The sequence below is a fragment of the Carlito syrichta genome, unplaced genomic scaffold (genome assembly GCF_000164805.1).
Source record: "Carlito syrichta isolate Samal-C Ts95f unplaced genomic scaffold, Tarsius_syrichta-2.0.1 Scaffold306873, whole genome shotgun sequence".
NCBI lineage: Eukaryota > Metazoa > Chordata > Mammalia > Primates > Tarsiidae > Carlito > Carlito syrichta.
Window position 1 is genome coordinate 552,836 of NW_007250969.1, and position 17,238 is coordinate 570,073.

At 38.1% G+C, this 17,238-nt stretch overlaps 1 protein-coding gene across 1 annotated transcript in view; it reads right to left on the bottom strand.

Annotated features, from left to right (window-relative positions):
- ZMAT4 (zinc finger matrin-type 4) overlaps positions 1-17,238 on the bottom strand; it is a 175,050-nt gene that overhangs the window by 52,497 nt on the left and 105,315 nt on the right. Inside the window, exon 3 of the mRNA XM_008063493.2 lies at positions 2,992-3,088. Coding sequence (XP_008061684.2) covers positions 2,992-3,088 — 97 coding nt within the window. The remainder of the gene's footprint in view (positions 1-2,991; positions 3,089-17,238) is intronic.

Below are 17,238 nucleotides of genomic sequence, written 5' to 3' on the forward strand. Positions count from 1 at the left end.
TATGGATACTTGGAAGGTTGAAGCAGAAGGATCGCCGGAGCCCAGCAGGTCGAGGCTGCGGTGGCCGGGAGCGGCCACTGCACTCCAGTCTGGGCGACAGAGTGAGACTCCAACTCAAAAAAAATATATATAATAATAATTAAAGAATATATAAATAAATGCTGGTGTATACCATGATTATGGATTAGAAGACTCAATACTGTGAAGGCTTTTTTGAAGAAATTGACAAGCTGATTCTAAAATTGATATGGAAACGCAGTGGGTCAATAATAGTGAAGACTGTCTTGAAGAAGATAAAATTAGAAGATTTCCATCAGAGATCAAGACTTATCATAAAGCTATAGGAAATATTGTATTTATAGGAAAGAAATGTGATATTAGCACAAAGAAAGACAAAAACCACACTGAAATAGAACATAGAGACAGATACACATATACATATATGTAAATCATCTGATCTACAAAAACAAAATAAAACAAACTATACTGCAATGCTTTCTTCGATAAATGGTACTGGATTAACTGGAATTTATTTGGAAAAAAAATTGTGAAAATTGACCTCTCCCTCACACTATGCATAAAATTAACACCAGATGGATCAAAGATTTATATTTGTAAGGAAAAATAGCATAATATCTAGATAATAACATAGGAGAGTATCTTGGGACAAGAAGAGAATTCTTAAATAGTATCCATAAAATTTTAACCATAAAAGAACAAATTGATAAATTGGACTTCATTAAAAATTAGAAACTTCTACAACTTACCAAGTAAACAACAATCTGATCTAGTTTTTATAAATAGGCAAAAGACAACAAACACTTCACACATACACATTCACACACTCACAAGCATGCAAACACAGGATATCTAAATTAGGTATAAGGACAAATGAAACAAGCACATGAGACAGGACTATTATAATTATTTTTTCATTTTTTAAAAAAATTTCACTCTTCAGAAGGAGAGCAAATTTGTGCATTTTAATTAGAAATGAACAATGTCTTTAGAGGAAAAAAGACAGGACTGTTGGAGATGTTCCCTTCTGAAGACTTATGTATTTGCTAAATCATTTCTGGGAAGTGGTGCCCTCTTTTCAAATGCACATAGTAACTCTTTCTTGGCACTTGTTCCATGTTTAGGTTTGTGGTAACTAAGTGCAGCAGAGTAAGGAGAGGCGTGAGTCAGACACTGCTGGGTTCAGTGCTGGCTCTGACATTTGCTGGCAGGGTGATAGTAGATAAGTTACTCAACCCCTCTCCTGTAAGATAACGGCTCAATAATATTTATCCCAAAGGTAGTCAAAAAGATGAAATTAGATAAAAGAAATGAAAATACCTAGCAGATATTCTAGCACATGAAGTTTTATAGGTACAGACTGAGAAGAGATAGACACTTTACTGAATCTGGAGATACTATCTGCATTAGGTATTTACATAATTCATGCCATTTAAAGTTACTATTGCTTATCTTTTCTCTTTATTAAGAGCAATGTATTCAAGTTCCCAAAGGATTATCATTTATTGTTGCATGTATTTGTGCAACAATATCTGTGTGTCATTTACAGGTTGCAGGGGAGGGGAGTATCCAACACAAGCACTCTAGGTATTCCATAACAATTCAAGGAAAAGTCTTATTTTTGAAGAATTACCCTAATAAGAATCCTGTGGGGTGAATCAGAGTCAAGCAAGCCATGAAATTGGCTTTGACTCATAAGACAGACAATACTGAGGAGAAAACTGAGAGTCAGTAACCAACTCTGGGTTTAAATGCCCTTACCTGAGCCAGATGTCCTGTGACCTATGTCTTTATAATATCTTTGCAAAACAACTTACCTGGAATGCTCCTTGTCATAACCCTGCCTAGATAATTGTCACCCATCTTTTGATCACACATTCAAATAAAAAATGTTTATAAAGCTCCTAAAATGTATCAAGTGCTGTGCTAGGCACCAGGGATATAATTAATGTTGAACACAATCAAACCATGACCTCACTCTTATGTGTACAGCCTCTGGACCCATGTCCTTTAAAGTTTGTGTGTAAAACTTTGGCTGCACACATGGTATTGGAAAGCAATCTATGCCTTTGCATGGCTGTTTTCCTGGTCTGGCAGAGGTTCCACAAGAAGAAGGACTAATTCTACTCATCTTTTCTTCCCCAGTTCATGGTTCAGCGTATGACACATAGTGGACACACAATAAATGCCTGCTGAATGAATCATTCTTTATTCATGAGGTCTCAAGATTTTATAGTCAAATCTGTTAAATAATGCTCCCACTAAATATTTGAGAAATGAAAAGAAATATGCTCAGGAAAATTGCATATTTTTGAGACATTATTTGTTTTTTCTTATTTTATTCTCATTTTATTAACAGTCCTAGCAGCTGCTTTTAAAATGTCCACAAAGTTAATGTTAGAGGTTTATAAAGTATAAAGTGAAATGATGACTGGTTAGTCTTCAAATGTAAAATTATGAGAATCTTTGAAAAAATGAATTAAGCTTCCATGTAATTGGAAAAAGTTATATATGTAAATGACTTAATATACCAGGGGATTTACTGAGTTTCTATGATAATTGACAATAATCATCCAGAAAGGGAAAGTGGTAGAAGACATTCATAGAATTTATCTTCATATCACCAAAGTCTGGCACATCTTACAAAAAGAATAACACTGTTTATTTAAAAATACTTAGTATAGATTTTAAAGTGTCCTCAAGTTCATAAAAGTGTGCTGAACTGTCCTTGAAAAAATTTAAAAAAGAAAAGAAAACTCCCATTACTTGTGCCAAAAAAGGGAAGAAGCCACTTCAAGTAAGGGTAAGTAGACTTTAGAGGCTTATGTAGTATAAATATCATGGGAACTTTGAAGCTAAAGAGATATTATTTCCATCAACTTATTTTGCAATAAATAAAAAGTTTAGTCTTTTGTCATCTTCCTAAAAATTACATAGAGAGAAACGGAAGAGTGAAAGCACAAAAGTACCTACTTGGTCTGGTGTTTAGATCCTTTCAGATGGGCATGATACTGTTCTATTGAGTTAAGGGAGACACTGCAGATGGTACATCTGTAATTGCGCCTCAGACCTGTGAACAACAGACAGACCTGGTTAGCTGCATCCAGTCTTCAACCACCTGAATAAATGCTATCATCTCCACAAATTCAGGGGCATGGTACCTGAGGAGACTTCTGGTTCACCCCACCAATAACAGTTTAATATTTCCTTCCAGAGCAAAGCCAGCAGGTCCCTCAGCAGAAATGTGAATATGAATATGTTAGAAGCAGCCTACTCCATTTCTAGGTGGCTAAAATTATTAAAGCATCCCTCTTTGAATTGAGAAACAATGTTCCGGACATTATATCACTCAAACAAAGAAGTATTCTACTTTTCCCTAAAGTATATATAAATGTAGGCTATCATCTTTGCAGTAAAATTTGAGCCTCCAGAGAAAAACTCTGTCCTAATTCCTTTCCCTTCTTTTCCAAAGACAGACTTGCAAATTCAACTTTAGACACCATTCACTTAGGTGCGTCTTCGAGGATCATCTTATAAAATGTAAATACTCAGAAGAAGGATAATATACCATCCTGGATCACATGAAGTCATAAATTTCTACCAGAGAGTTTAGAAGACCATTCACTCATTCACTTGTTTATTCATTTGATTAACTCATTAGTAGAGTACCAACTTTAGGCCAGGGGCTAGGAATTCCAAGATGAATAAGATGCTCTTTGTTTTCATCAGTTTTAGTAAAAATCTCAATTATTTTATAATATTGGCTCATCAAGAGGCAATTTGTGGTAGAAAGCAGATTTAACCTGTTAACTTTAAACATTTGCCACAGAGCAGATGCTCACAATGGAACATATGCCTTTTGCTAGCATGTCACTTCAGAATACAGAGAAAAGTGAAGTTCATGATCTGAAACTTTGGGTTCTGATCCTGGCTCCAATCATTCCTGGTTGTATGATCTAATGGAAGTCACATAATGCCTTTCTAGCACAAGTTTCTTGATATTTAAGATGAAGACAAGGTCAATCACATTACCTGGTGTTGTAAAGACTGAATGAATAAGATATAGTAAAATGTTTAGCAAGTGAGTGCACAGTTCTATATCTTAGCACTGTAGAAGTCAGGACTGAACAGCTGTAGCTTTTATTTATTTATTTATTTTTTGAGTTGGAGTCTCACTCTGTCACCCAGACTGGAGTGCAGTGGCCACTCCCGGCCACCGCAGCCTCGACCTGCTGGGCTCCGGCGATCCTTCCACCTAGCCTTCCACGTAGCTGAACTACAGGTGCATGCTACCACACCTAATTTTTTGATTTATTGTAGAGGTGAGGTCTCACCTGCCCAGGCAGGTCTCGAACCCACGGGCTCAGGCAATCCATTCACCTCAGCCTCCCAAAGGCGCGTGATTACAGGCTGAGCCACTGAGCCTGGCACAGCTGTAGCTTTTTTAAAAAAATAATGCATAGCATTTTCTATGAGGCAAAGTTATTCTGAATTTTCCTAGAAAGAAGATAATGCATTGTGTAGAAAGAGTTTTGCAATTTGCTACCTGTATAACTTTATGTAAATTATTTGACCTCTCTGGACTGTTGTTTCCTTATCATATGGTGGACATGGCTGAGTATGATATGGCATGTATACAAGAGTGCTTGGCATGTAACAAGTGATCAACATAAGTTAGCTACTATTATGATTTTGAAGAGATGTTAAAATTGAACCAGTGTCCCAGATGAAGTCCTACATGGAAGTCCTAAGACACAGATGGTAACTGCACCCACATTACCACAGTGAGGTAGGAGAGCATCAGTGCAGGATGTCAAGAATCAGTATTCAAACCTGAACTGACCATTCACCAACAGTCTAAAAATGAGATTGGAGAAGAAACAAAGAAACAGGCAGCAACTTTCTTATGAGAGAACTATATTGTACTGTGAGTTCTACTTCCCTTTTTCCATGTGAGAGTGTGGAGCCCTTCTCCTTTCCCTCAAGAAATTAAATGGAACTATCTGAAGAGCTTGAGAAGCACCTTCTTGCACTTGGGAAGTACTAGACTGAACTATGACATCATCTGCAAATTCCAAAGGGAAGAGTCTGTATTGGCTATTCTGCTGGCAAAATGACAGAATTGGGCATGGCCTGCATTCTCAGAGGTTGTCAGAACAAAAGATTTGTGAAAGTTTCCTGCAGACTGTGTGTGCATCATATATGAGAGAAGCTATTTGAAGAGGTCATAGATAATACCCAAAAGGGCTGCCTGAAGTTAAGGGTAATGAGACCTTGGCAGAAAGATGCTGGAAATGTTCAGCTGGTTATCTAGTGCTTAAAATGAAGCCAGAGGACATACTTAGCCCATATTAAGTAATGGTGAGTCTTGAAAACTCCACAAAATTCACCCCATGAGAGGAAGAATAGTTTGAAACCCCTGCTAAGTTGAACAGCATCCATGCTAGTTTCATGTAGTATCTACCAAGTAAACTTTGATTTCCATTGTCTTTCTAGCCTCCCACCCTACATCCTTCAGCCCTGGAGGAACCAGAAGCAACCAATTGAAGTATAGGAAGCAAAGCAAAAGCTCCAGGCAGAGAAAAAGAAAGGGCTTCCCACAGCCTCTTTTCCCATGCCATGTAGGCAGCTCCAAGCAGACCTGAGCTGACAGAAAGGGGAAACTAACTTCTAATAAATTTTGAAGATATTTAAAAATAATTGCTCTATCCTGGATATATTAAGAAAATTGAGATTCTATGTATTTACATATGAGCAAAGGAGTCTGTACTGCTTAAAAGTAAGTGAAAACACATGAAACTTACCCCAGTTTCTATCCAAAAGTTAGGAAAGAATAACCCTACAGAGACAATTTGAATGGGTAAATAGAGGACAAGAATAAAGTTGCTTTCTGATTATATCAAACCCAATGAGTCCTGCTTACTGAAGGTTAGTGCCATCAAAACTGCTCCCATGTCCGTAATGTGAAGAAAGAACAGTGTCCTGAGGCATTCACATTCCTATGGCCCAATGCACATTTCAAATAGAGAAACCTATTTGAAACCCATATAGTAAGCTGGGTTGGCTAGTATGAGAGCTAGCCTATTTTGTTTCAATCACATAATCAGTCATTGACTTACCTAATTACTCAATTGAGAGTCAATTTAATTATAGGACAAGAACAATAAAACCACAAATATCTGGGATTTACTTAGGAAGCAATCTGAGATCCAAAACTTTCCAGGTACAAACTGCCACTTCAGAGACAAAATTGACAACTGTTGAAACTCTATTTCCTCAAGCAATGGCTCTTAAACTTCAATGGATGCATCCTCCAGTTATTATAATAAAATTCAGATTCCCAGGCACAACTTCTGGAGATTCTGAGACTGTAAGCTTTGGGTGGAGGTTAGAAATGTATAAGAGGTTTCAGATTATAACCACCAACCTTAATATACACTCACACCTTAAAAAGAATTCTCCCATAAAATCTTACTCCTTTGGGGAACTTGAATTTGTCAGAAAAATACCAAATCTTAAAAACAAAACAAAACAAAAAAAAGAGCTGTGCTTACACTACTTTTCCATCTCACTGGTGTGCATGATTCAGAAAGACTCCAGTAGCCCCCAATCCCAGGGGCTATAAGTTATCACAACCAGTGTGTAAGTTATCACAACCAGTGTATAAGTTATTTGAATGCTTATCTAGGGCTGACCCATTCTTCTTTTTTATGCATGGAATCAGAAAGTGAAAGCCAGTTTCAGGCTTTACTCCCTCCAGAGTTCTCCATCAATCTTGTCATAATAAATGGTAACTACTATGTATATGGATCCTCTTCAGAATGCAGGCTAATCAAAGGTCTCCTCATAACAAATGGAGGTTCTGCTTGGCAATAGGCACACATATTGATGTGTAAAAATGGGCATTTTTAAGAACTCCAACAAACCTAAAAAATATTCTGATCTGTTGCTCTCCATAACAGTTGACATGCTTGCAGTCAAACAGAGATGTGGGCAGGAAATATTTGGCACTTTATTGCAATGCAAACTACAGGGATTATAAACTGGAAAGGCAGTACACATAAACAAGAACAAAGGCAGAGAGAAGAGGGAGAGTCCTCCCCCACACATGACAGCATGACACAGTGTCCTTGGTGGGAACAGAGCTTTATTAATGCTCGGTTGAGATCCTAATTACTTTAGAATTACATAGCTCCTTTTTCTTTAGAAAACTAGAGACTCTTATCATTAAATCAAAAATGCTAACTTTCTTAATTAACTCATTTTCAGCACAATACCATATTAAGTGTATCCTAAAACCCATAGGTTATTTCTGTAGGGTTGCCTAATATATGTTAGGAAAATATAGTCCCTGCCTACAAGGTACTTTCAGACCGTCCAGTTGGAGAGAGAAAACAGGTATTAAAGTAGCAATCATATAAAGTAAACATTAAAATTACTACAGTGAAGATGAAGTAAAATGTTATGTAGCTAGAAGAGAAAATTGTGTCTAACTCAAAGGATCTGGAAAAGTTCCTTGAAGATGCATGACTATCGTATTTATATTTCCCAACAAAGTGTTTATAAAACAGATGGTCCTGAAGAGTTTAGCAGTATGTGACTACTCAATGTGTCTTTTCAAGTCTAGCAAAGCTAGATGTCCCTATGACTTCAATTGCATCCATTCTACATTAAAGAACCATCTTTGAGCCTTTATTATAATGCTAGATATTTTGTAGAATGCCACAAATATAAGTGAGAATAAGACAGAAAGAGTACATTTTCTTATGGAGCTAATCAAGGAGAAAGACAAGAAACAAGTAAATAAAAATACATAATTAAGGTTGTGGAAGTGATGCACAGAAATAACAGGATAACGATGGAGAAAGTAAGTGTGCAGAAGGTTGATTTTGGATAGTATGGTCAACAGGGTTCTTTGAAAAGTGTGAAATGAAACCAGAGGTTGATAATTAGCCTGTGATGTGAAAAACAGGGTAAAGAGATATTTAGGGAGGGTAAGCAGCAAGGAGAGTAAACTGAAAGGCTAGAGTGGAAATGGACTTAAATACTCAAGGAACAAAATGTAGTGAAAGAAAAAAATAAAAGAAAAACAAACAAACAAACAAAACCCTGTCTACTCAGAATTCTATATCCAGCAGAAAGGTTCTTCAAACTTGAAGGTAGACTAAGAACATTTTCAATAAACAAAAATGAAGAAAATAGTTTGTCAGCAAATTGGCACTATAGAAACACAGAATATAGGTTTTCAGGTTGAGGGAAAATGACGCCAGATGTAGACTCTGATCTACGGAGAAAATTAAAATCATCCAAAATTAATGTGTGGCTATCTATTTTTTAAAATTTCTCTGATTTAATTTGCAGAAAACAATCATGTTAAAGCAAACATTATAATACTGTATTATAGTGTTTATAATGAATATACATGTGAAATATATAAAAGCAATAGTTCAAGAATGAGCCAGGGTATAAAACTACTACTAAAAGATTATTACATTTTCCATTAAATGGTACAACATTAACTCTAAATAGTGATAATTTAAGTGTGTATACTGTAATCCCTTAGAACAATCACTAAACAAATACAAAAAAGGAAAACTAACAAAACTAACATCAAGTTACAACACACTACCAAATGTAAATGACCATGTGGAATGATTGAAATGAAACGCCACCTTTCCTGAGAAGATTGCAAAATGGTACAACTACTTTGGAAAACTGATTGATTGTTTCTTTTAAAGGTAAACATTTACCTACCCTATAATTAGAAATGTCTACAATTTCTACTCTGAGACACTAATCTAAGAAGAACATGAATATAAAAGAATTTTTTTAAAAGAATATTTCCAGCAGCTTTACTAAAAAAAGCCAAAAACTCAAAACAAGCCAAATGTCCATTGTTAAAAGAAAAACACTTAAGACTAATTAAATTTAACACAGTTTAATTGAACAAAGAACAATTCATGAATTGGGCAGCCTCCTAAACCAGAGTAGACTCTGAGAGACATCAGTGCAGCCATGTGGTGGGAGATTTATGACCAGAAAAAGGAAAGTGACATACAGAAAATGACAGGGAGGTACAGAAACAGCAAGTTTGGTTACAGCTCAGTCTCTGCCTTATTTGAACCTGGTTTGAACAGTTGGCCACCCTTGATTGGTCAAAACTCAGTGACTGACACAAGACTTAAGTTAGTTTGTTTAAATATCCCACTGCATTACTGTTCACCAGGTGATAGGTTATGGAGAAACCTCTAGGTTGAACCAAAAATATGCAAGGAGGCAGCTTTGGCTAAAGGTAATTTAACACCATTAACACAAGATTTGATACATGAATTGTGGTGTATTCATACAAATGAAACAATACTCAGAATTTTTTTAATCTACTAATTAACACAACATAAAATAATCTTAAAAAATTAATAGGTAAAGAAGCCAGATGCAAAAGAGCTGACAGTAGCGGGATACTGCTGGGGTGGTGGGGGGAGGCACAACATCAACAAGGGTACCTGATCTGAAACCAGGCAAAGTAAGAACCAAAGGGAGGCCCAAACTCTACCTGTACAATGTCCACTTGTATACCTAATCCTGAATTGTGTCTCACATCTTTAAAATAAAATATATTTTTTTAAAAAGATGCAAAAGAGCACATAATATATCATTCCATTCATATTAAAGCTCAAGAACAGCAAAGCTACTCTGTAATAACAGAATTCAGAACAGTGTTGCATTTGGGGTGGGAATTGGCTGAAATGGGACAAAAGGGAATGTTCTAGCATAGTTAGAATATTCTGTGTTTTGACTTGGGATGGTAGTTACAAAGCATATTCATTTACCAAAATCCATCATGTTGTACACTCATGATCTGTGCATTCTACTTTATTTTAAAAAATATTATATGAATGTAGTTCCACACAGAAACCTCAGCAGACTAGAAGCTTCTGTTGAGCCAGTTTCTGTTCTCATTTACTCTCTGTATTTTTTGCTGTTTCACATTACTAGAAAGTCAACTTCATATTCATATTGATGCTTTGATGACCTTGCAACATTCAAAGAAATATTTACATATGTTCTGTATTATAATGTTCACTAAAGCTGGAACTATTTTGAAAGATGATTAATATAAAAGTGAAAACCATAAAGCATTTGCTTTTGAGTTATTTCTTTCTCCTCTGCTTCTTAAACATCCATTAATCAAACTGACTTGTACATGTATTTGTCATTTTTCAAAAGAATAAAAAAAACAGCTAATACTGATATATGCCATATGTAAGCACTGTTATGCTTACTTTACCCATTCACCCATTTGTTCATTTACTCTTTGTAACACTCTAAGGGTAGATACCACTACCCTTGTACTGATTTAGCAGATGCGGAAATTGAGATAGAGAAAGTCTAGCTAGCGGGAGACAGAGCTAAGTTTTGAACTCATGCATTTTGACTCCGATGCTCATGCTCCTCCCACTAAACATACAGCCTCCTACGATAGGGACTAGAAATAGAATTACAGAAGGACAAAAGGCTTTTTAGAGATCATCTAGTTTAATACCCTCAACCTGCCCACTTGAGTGAGAATCAAGTGAGAGTTGTTACAAACACAAATCTGGGCTTACATCAGATGATTGTGATTCAGTAAATTTAGATTGGAACCTAGAAAGATAGATGATAGATAGATAGATAGATAGATAGATAGATAGATAGATAGATAGATAGACAGATAAAGAGTTTTTGAGACAGGGTCTCCCTCTGTTGCCCAGGCTGGAGTGCAGTGGTCTAGTCAATAGCTCACTGAAGCCTCAAACTCCTGGGCTCAAACAATCCTCCTGTCTCAGGCTCCTGAGTAGCTAGGACTACAGGCATGTTCCACCACACTATTCTAATTTTTTTTTTTTTTTGAGTTGGAGTCTCACTCTGTGGCTCAGCCTGGAGTGCAGTGGCTGCTCCCGGCCACCGCAGCCTCGACCTGCTGGGCTCCGGCGATCCTTCCGCCTCAGCCTTCCAAGTAGCTGGAACTACAGGTGTGCGCTATCACGCCCGGCTAATTTTTTGATTTGTTGTAGAGATGAGGTCTCGTTAAGTTGCCCAGGTGGGTCTCGAACCCGCGGGCTCAGGCAATCCACTCACTTCGGCCTCCCAAAGTGCTCGGTGGCCCAGCCGCTATTCTAATTTTTAAAATTTTTTGCAGATATAGGGTTTTGCTATGTTGCTCAGGCTTGTCTCGAACTATAGGCCTCAAGTGATCCTCCTATGTCAGCCTTCCAAAATACTGGAACTATCGCTTGTGCCACTGCAACCTGCGGAAAGCTGTATTTATTTTAAGCAGCAAGCTTTGGGGAAACAATTAGTCTAGTCCAAAACTCCATGAGGGGTGGTGTATGAATTTGCTACAAGTAGAATTGATTTTTGTATCTGCGCTAACATTATTGACACAAAACTTCTTGCACTTGGAACCTGTTCTTTCTTAAACACAGTTGAACTGTACCCACTGGCTTGAGTTCTGCTTTGTGCAGGTCCCTAGCACCAGCTTATTTACATCTCATCAAATACATCAAATACTCTTATCATGTCACCTAAGGCTATGTTTAGCAAGCTGAAAGTTCATTGTGTTCCTCACTGTAATATGGGTTCAAGTTTTCTGCATCATGTCCACCTCTATCTTCTGGATGGCATGTCCTGTTTCTTGATGGCTTTCTTAGATTATGACCCTTAAACTGAATGCCAAGTGCCTACTGTGGCCCTATCGGTGCAAAGTAGAGTACAGTAACAGTCCTTGTGCACTATTTCTTCTATCAGTACCTTTAAATCTTTGAGTGTGTGTGTGTGTGTGAATCCAGCCACACTGCAATGTATACTCATATGGAATTTGCTATCAATCAATTCTCCTAAGTCTTTTCTACACAGGTTCTGCTAAGCTAGATCTTTATTTTCTTCACCTTTATGTTTGATTACTTAGTTCTTCCTATTTGTCTCCATTAAGTTCCATCTCAGTGAGTTCTACCTACTCCTCTTGCGATAGCGTATAATTCAGCTCATGTGTTAATTATGACTGGTTGGCAGTAACTACTCAGAGTGCTCTGAAAAGATTATGATCCCCCATCCTAGCCAACAGGGAAAGGCTGCCATCATCTATAACCATCTGCCTGTGGTAAGTGGTGGGGTACTCATGGCATACTTTTTGTGTCTGTGTTTTTAAGCTACAGCTCATCAATATAAATTGTAGAAAAGTCAGGGCAAGGAACATGCTGGTAGAACTAGGCATCATGAACATACAGGTGATACTTAAAGTCATAGGGATGGAGATCATCTATGGAGATGGTACAGGTAAAGACAAGAAAGTTCAGGAGAGGAAAGAAGCAGTTAGCACAGCTCTGTCTGGTATCAAATCATTGCTAATTGCTGTATCACCTGGATGCAAGGGGGGAGGGAACAAAAGCCAGGCCCACAGGTCCTCCAGCTCCCGCTGCAACCACTGTCAGTGTTGCTAAACCCTGAACCAGACATGTGTGCAGGAACCTGGTACAAGGACCCTGCCTGTCCTGCAGGACACCCATATCATTAAGGCTGGAGGCACTAAGATATCAACTCAGCCTCTAGTTTCCCTTCCACGTTCCAGTTTCTCCCCCTTGAGTACAGTTTGCCTTTGTTCTTTCCCATCACACCTCCATTCTTCCTCTAGGAGGCCCCATACAAAATGCAGAGAAAACAGCCTTCCATAGACTGCCTCACAGCTCCCATAACCATACAAGTTCTCATCCTTATCATAAATTCCTTCTCCTACATCAGTCATGACAGATGACTCTTCTCATCAAATCCTAACTGATATAGAATTTGGTGGTATCGAGGAAGCCAAGAGAATGAAGCTTTTTTAAAAGGATGAAGTGGTTGTTGTTATCATATTTAATTCTCAAAACCACTTTATGAATATTATTAGCTTTTTTTAACAGATGAGAAAACCATGGTTCAAAGATATTAAAGTCATTGAACTAGTAAGTAGAAAAGTCAAATCTGAATCTATTTCTGATTTTAAAATTAGTTACTTTAATAAATACACTTGGGCTTTTAAAAGAAAAATGGGAGGAAAGTAGAAGAACCTTGTTTTTTTTTTTAAAAAAAAACCTACATTATTCACATTATTTTTAAGGAAATATGAGAAAAAGCACAGCTGTCAGACACGGTGGCTCATGCCTGTAATCCTAGCACTTTGGGTGACCAAGGCAGGAGAAATGTTTGAGGCAAGAGTTCTAGACTAGCCTAGACAACATAGGAGACCTTGTTTCTGCGGAAAAAAAAAAAAAGCTGGGCATGGTGGCATGCACCTGTAGTCTCAGCTACTCAGGAGACTGAGGTGGAAGGATTGCCTGAGCCCAGGAGGTCAAGGCTGCAGTGAGCCATTATCATGCCTAGGCAACAGAGTGAGATTTGAACTGAAAAAGAAGAAAAAGCATAACTGCTTTGGTTGAAATGGGGGTTGGGGTCCAGAACACCAGTAAGTCCCCCATAAAATTTTAAGTGTAGCATTTAGGGAGCCCCAATTAAGGGACCCCAGGCTCCACGGAGCAGCGTTAGGATACCATGACAGTTCATCATGCTACCTATCTCATAAGGATAGCATGAGGAATGCTGGCATGTCTGAATTTAGACTTGTACAACAGAAATGGCTCTTTCCTATAGGTTTTATTTAAGAAAGCTGCACTAAGATCAGGGTTTGCCACAGCCCTAGTTAAAGACCCTGTAGCCGGGCTCGGTGGCTCAGCCTGTAATCCCATGCCTTAGGAGGCTGAGGTGAGTGGACTACCTGAGCCTACGGGTTCGAGAGCGGTCTGGGCAACTTGGTGAACCCTCATATCTACAATAAATCAAAAAATTAGCAGGATGTAGTAGCGTGCACCTGTAGTTCCAGCTACTTGGAAGGTTGAGGCGGAAGGATCGCCGGAGCCCAGCAGGTCGAGGCTGCGGTGGCCGGGAGTGGCCACTGCACTCCAGTCTGGGCGACAGAGTGAGACTCCAACTCAAAAAAAAAAAAAAGACCCTGTATTACTCCATTACTCCATACTATAGTCATTCCAGAGTACAGGATGTTTAAAGGCTTAGCCTTTTGAATTCATCCCACTGCCTGTAGGCATAGACTGCAGGGTACCAAACAGTCAATTAAACAAAGAACACACATTTTCTAAAACAATTCTTTCTCTATTTAAATAGTATATATGCAAAGCTTTGAAAATTGAATCAGGAAGCAAATGGCTTTGCATTTTCAAAAGCTGTTTCCAAACAAACAAAACCTAAAGCTAAGGAATAAATTTATTCTCAGTAATTAAAAGACAATCTTAGCCATGTTGGATGCCTGACCCAAGAAAGGGCTGGAAAATTGTCAACTTACTGTGAAGACTCAGACCAGACAGAGTAGATCACTCTAAATATTTAAAGAGCTGCTTTAATCAATGAAGGTTTAGATGTACTCTATATGGCAGAAGATAGATGATAGATTTTTCTACTTTGAACAAATCAGCCCCCATACAACTTTGATTTTAGTCTTGGAGACGATCACTACAGCAGACTGCAAGTAACCCAAGGAAGTGAACAGTTTTTTAAATTTTGTTTTTGTGATCTGTGTTGAATGCTAAGAAAACAGAAAAAAACAGACTGACTGAAGCAATCTATTCCTTCGAATTGTATTCAAGTGATTTTTAACCATGAATTAAATAACAACATATGGGGGAAATATCTTCTTGGTCTGGGTTTTGATGTGGGCAAATGGAAGTTCATAGAACATAAATGTGCTTTTTTCTTTGTGTCCCATGATAGTGCAACAGATCTTGATAGATACAGGCAAGCAATAACATAGTCTGGCAATTATTTATGTAAAGTATTTCATAAAATTCTTTTTTTTTCTTTTTTTTTTTTTTTTTTGAGTTGGAGTCTCACTCTGTCGCCCAGCCTGGAGTGCAGTAGACGCTCCCGGCCACCACAGCCTCGACCTGTTGGGCTCCGGAGATCCTTCTGCCTCAGCCTTCCAAGTAGCTGGAACTACAGGCGCGCGCTACCACGCCCGAATAATTTTTGATTTATTGTAGAGATGAGGACTCGCCAAGTTGCCCAGGTGGGTCTCGAACCCGCGAGCTCAGGCAATTCACTCACCTCAGCCTCCCAAGGCACGGGATTACAGGCTGAGCCACCGAACCCAGCTCTTTTTTTTTTTTTCTAGAACACAAATTTTGATTCAGATTGCTTCATTCCTGAAGTGAATTGTTCTCCTAACATGGAGTTGTAGATTATGGTATCAAGATACACAAGGAATAAACTAAAGCTCAAATGTTGCTTGTTCCTCTTTGAGGTGTTAGAAAGCAGTGTATATGCAAGACAGAATGAACAAACCTAGCTGCGTGCCTTCTCCCTTCTCTCTGTCCTGCAGTGGTGTCTCTTCCAGGGTTCCTCTCATTTCTTCCCAAGGGCTAAGGATTTTTGGCCCCAAGATTTTTCTGAAAATGTGTCAGTAGACTCAGATAAGTACAAAACTGTCAAAGAATTGTGATATTTGCCTTCTAGTTGCATCAGCTGATGACACAGTAATTGTCAACTCTGCTAGAAGTTATAATGTGTCATTATCAACTTTGGCTTTGGAGAAATACCCATTGCCTGGCCAATCAAAAGGCCTAGGAAAGCAAGCACAGCATTGGTGGTAACTTTCAAGACTCAGCAAAGGCTGGAAGTTGAAAAAATAGACAGCATCAATGTCCTAATTGTGCATATCTTCCTTTAATCACATAATAAATTAGATTGTGCTCTTTCTCTCCCTCTCAGCCATTCACATACAAGCTGGCTGTTGAGTATGTGGGTATAATCTTTGGTGTCCTTCTAGCTCATGGTAATTCTTTATTCCTGCTTGGAGATTTCTTTCTGATAGCCAGAGCTTCATCTTGCTTTCAGCTTCTAGCTAGTCAAATGCTGTGTCATGTCCTGGCTCTATACTGCTTTGCTGCAGTACCAGCCTTTGAATAGGGGTATTTGAAATTTAAAAGTTTTCGACACCAGAGGAAAACAACTTTAAAGGCAGAATTTCAGGCTAGGTCAGTTGGGATGGAAAGAACTTTATGAAGGCAGGGGCCCTGGAATCACCACAGCCAGATGGCTGTGTGTTCTGCCTTTCCCCTGCCCCAGCCTGGCACTGACACCCTGACACCTGACAGCTCTGCTGCTACTTTCTGTGAAACTTTTCAGTGGGACACAAGGCAGGAGACCTCCCAGCTTCATATAGTTATCCCAGTAGCTTTACCTATTTATTGAAACACACTTGACCTTGTTTGACTTATAAGGTAACAGAGAATAATAGAATTCACAAATTATAGATAAGAGAAAGAGTGGATATTTAGAAAACAAAAATATTGTGTACAGTCTAGGAAATGACAGAAAATCAATAATTCCCAAACCATCGGGGACTGAGAATCGGGGGAGACAAAGAAAATAAAAGAATGACGTACATAGAGATCATTTTCAAGGAGATGAATTCCATATCTTCCTCTTTGTCATCCTACATGTGTTAACCCTTATGTGTTTCCATTTCCTATAGTGGAGATAATATTTGTACCTACTTAGAGAGTTTATACGAAAATTAAATGAGTCAATATAGGCAAACAACTTAGAAAAGAACAAAACAGCTCAATAAATGTAAACTATGACTGTTATTTGTAATGATGATGGTGTTTTTCTCTGGAAAAAATGAAGACCTAACTCCTCATGAGTCGGGTATTTCATAACAATTTAGTATTCTAGAAAGAATACTCATTTTTGGCATCCTCAGGCATATTCAAATTATTCTGGCAGGCTGCCTTCTCTACAGATGCTATTTATACACATCTTTTTTTTTGACAGGTCAAATGATGCTTTATCTACTAAACATTCTATATTTGCCTGGCATAGAGTTGAATGAAAAATTATCTTTATTTTCATCAAAAAAAATTTTTTTAAACATGGAAGATAGGACATTACATGAACTGCTTCTAAGAAAGCTGTTGACACAGTAGATCTCAATAAATTTTGCCTTCTTTGTTCTTAAATTGAGTGATTGAGGCTATTGAATAGGTAATTAGCTAAGTTCATAAATTAGATAAAAAGGAAAAAAGCAAATCAGCTGGGCGTGGTAGCGCGCGCCTGTAATTCTGGCTACTTGGAAGGCTGAGGTGGAAGGATCGCCGGAGCCCAGCAGGTTGAGGCTGCGGTGGCCAGAAGTGT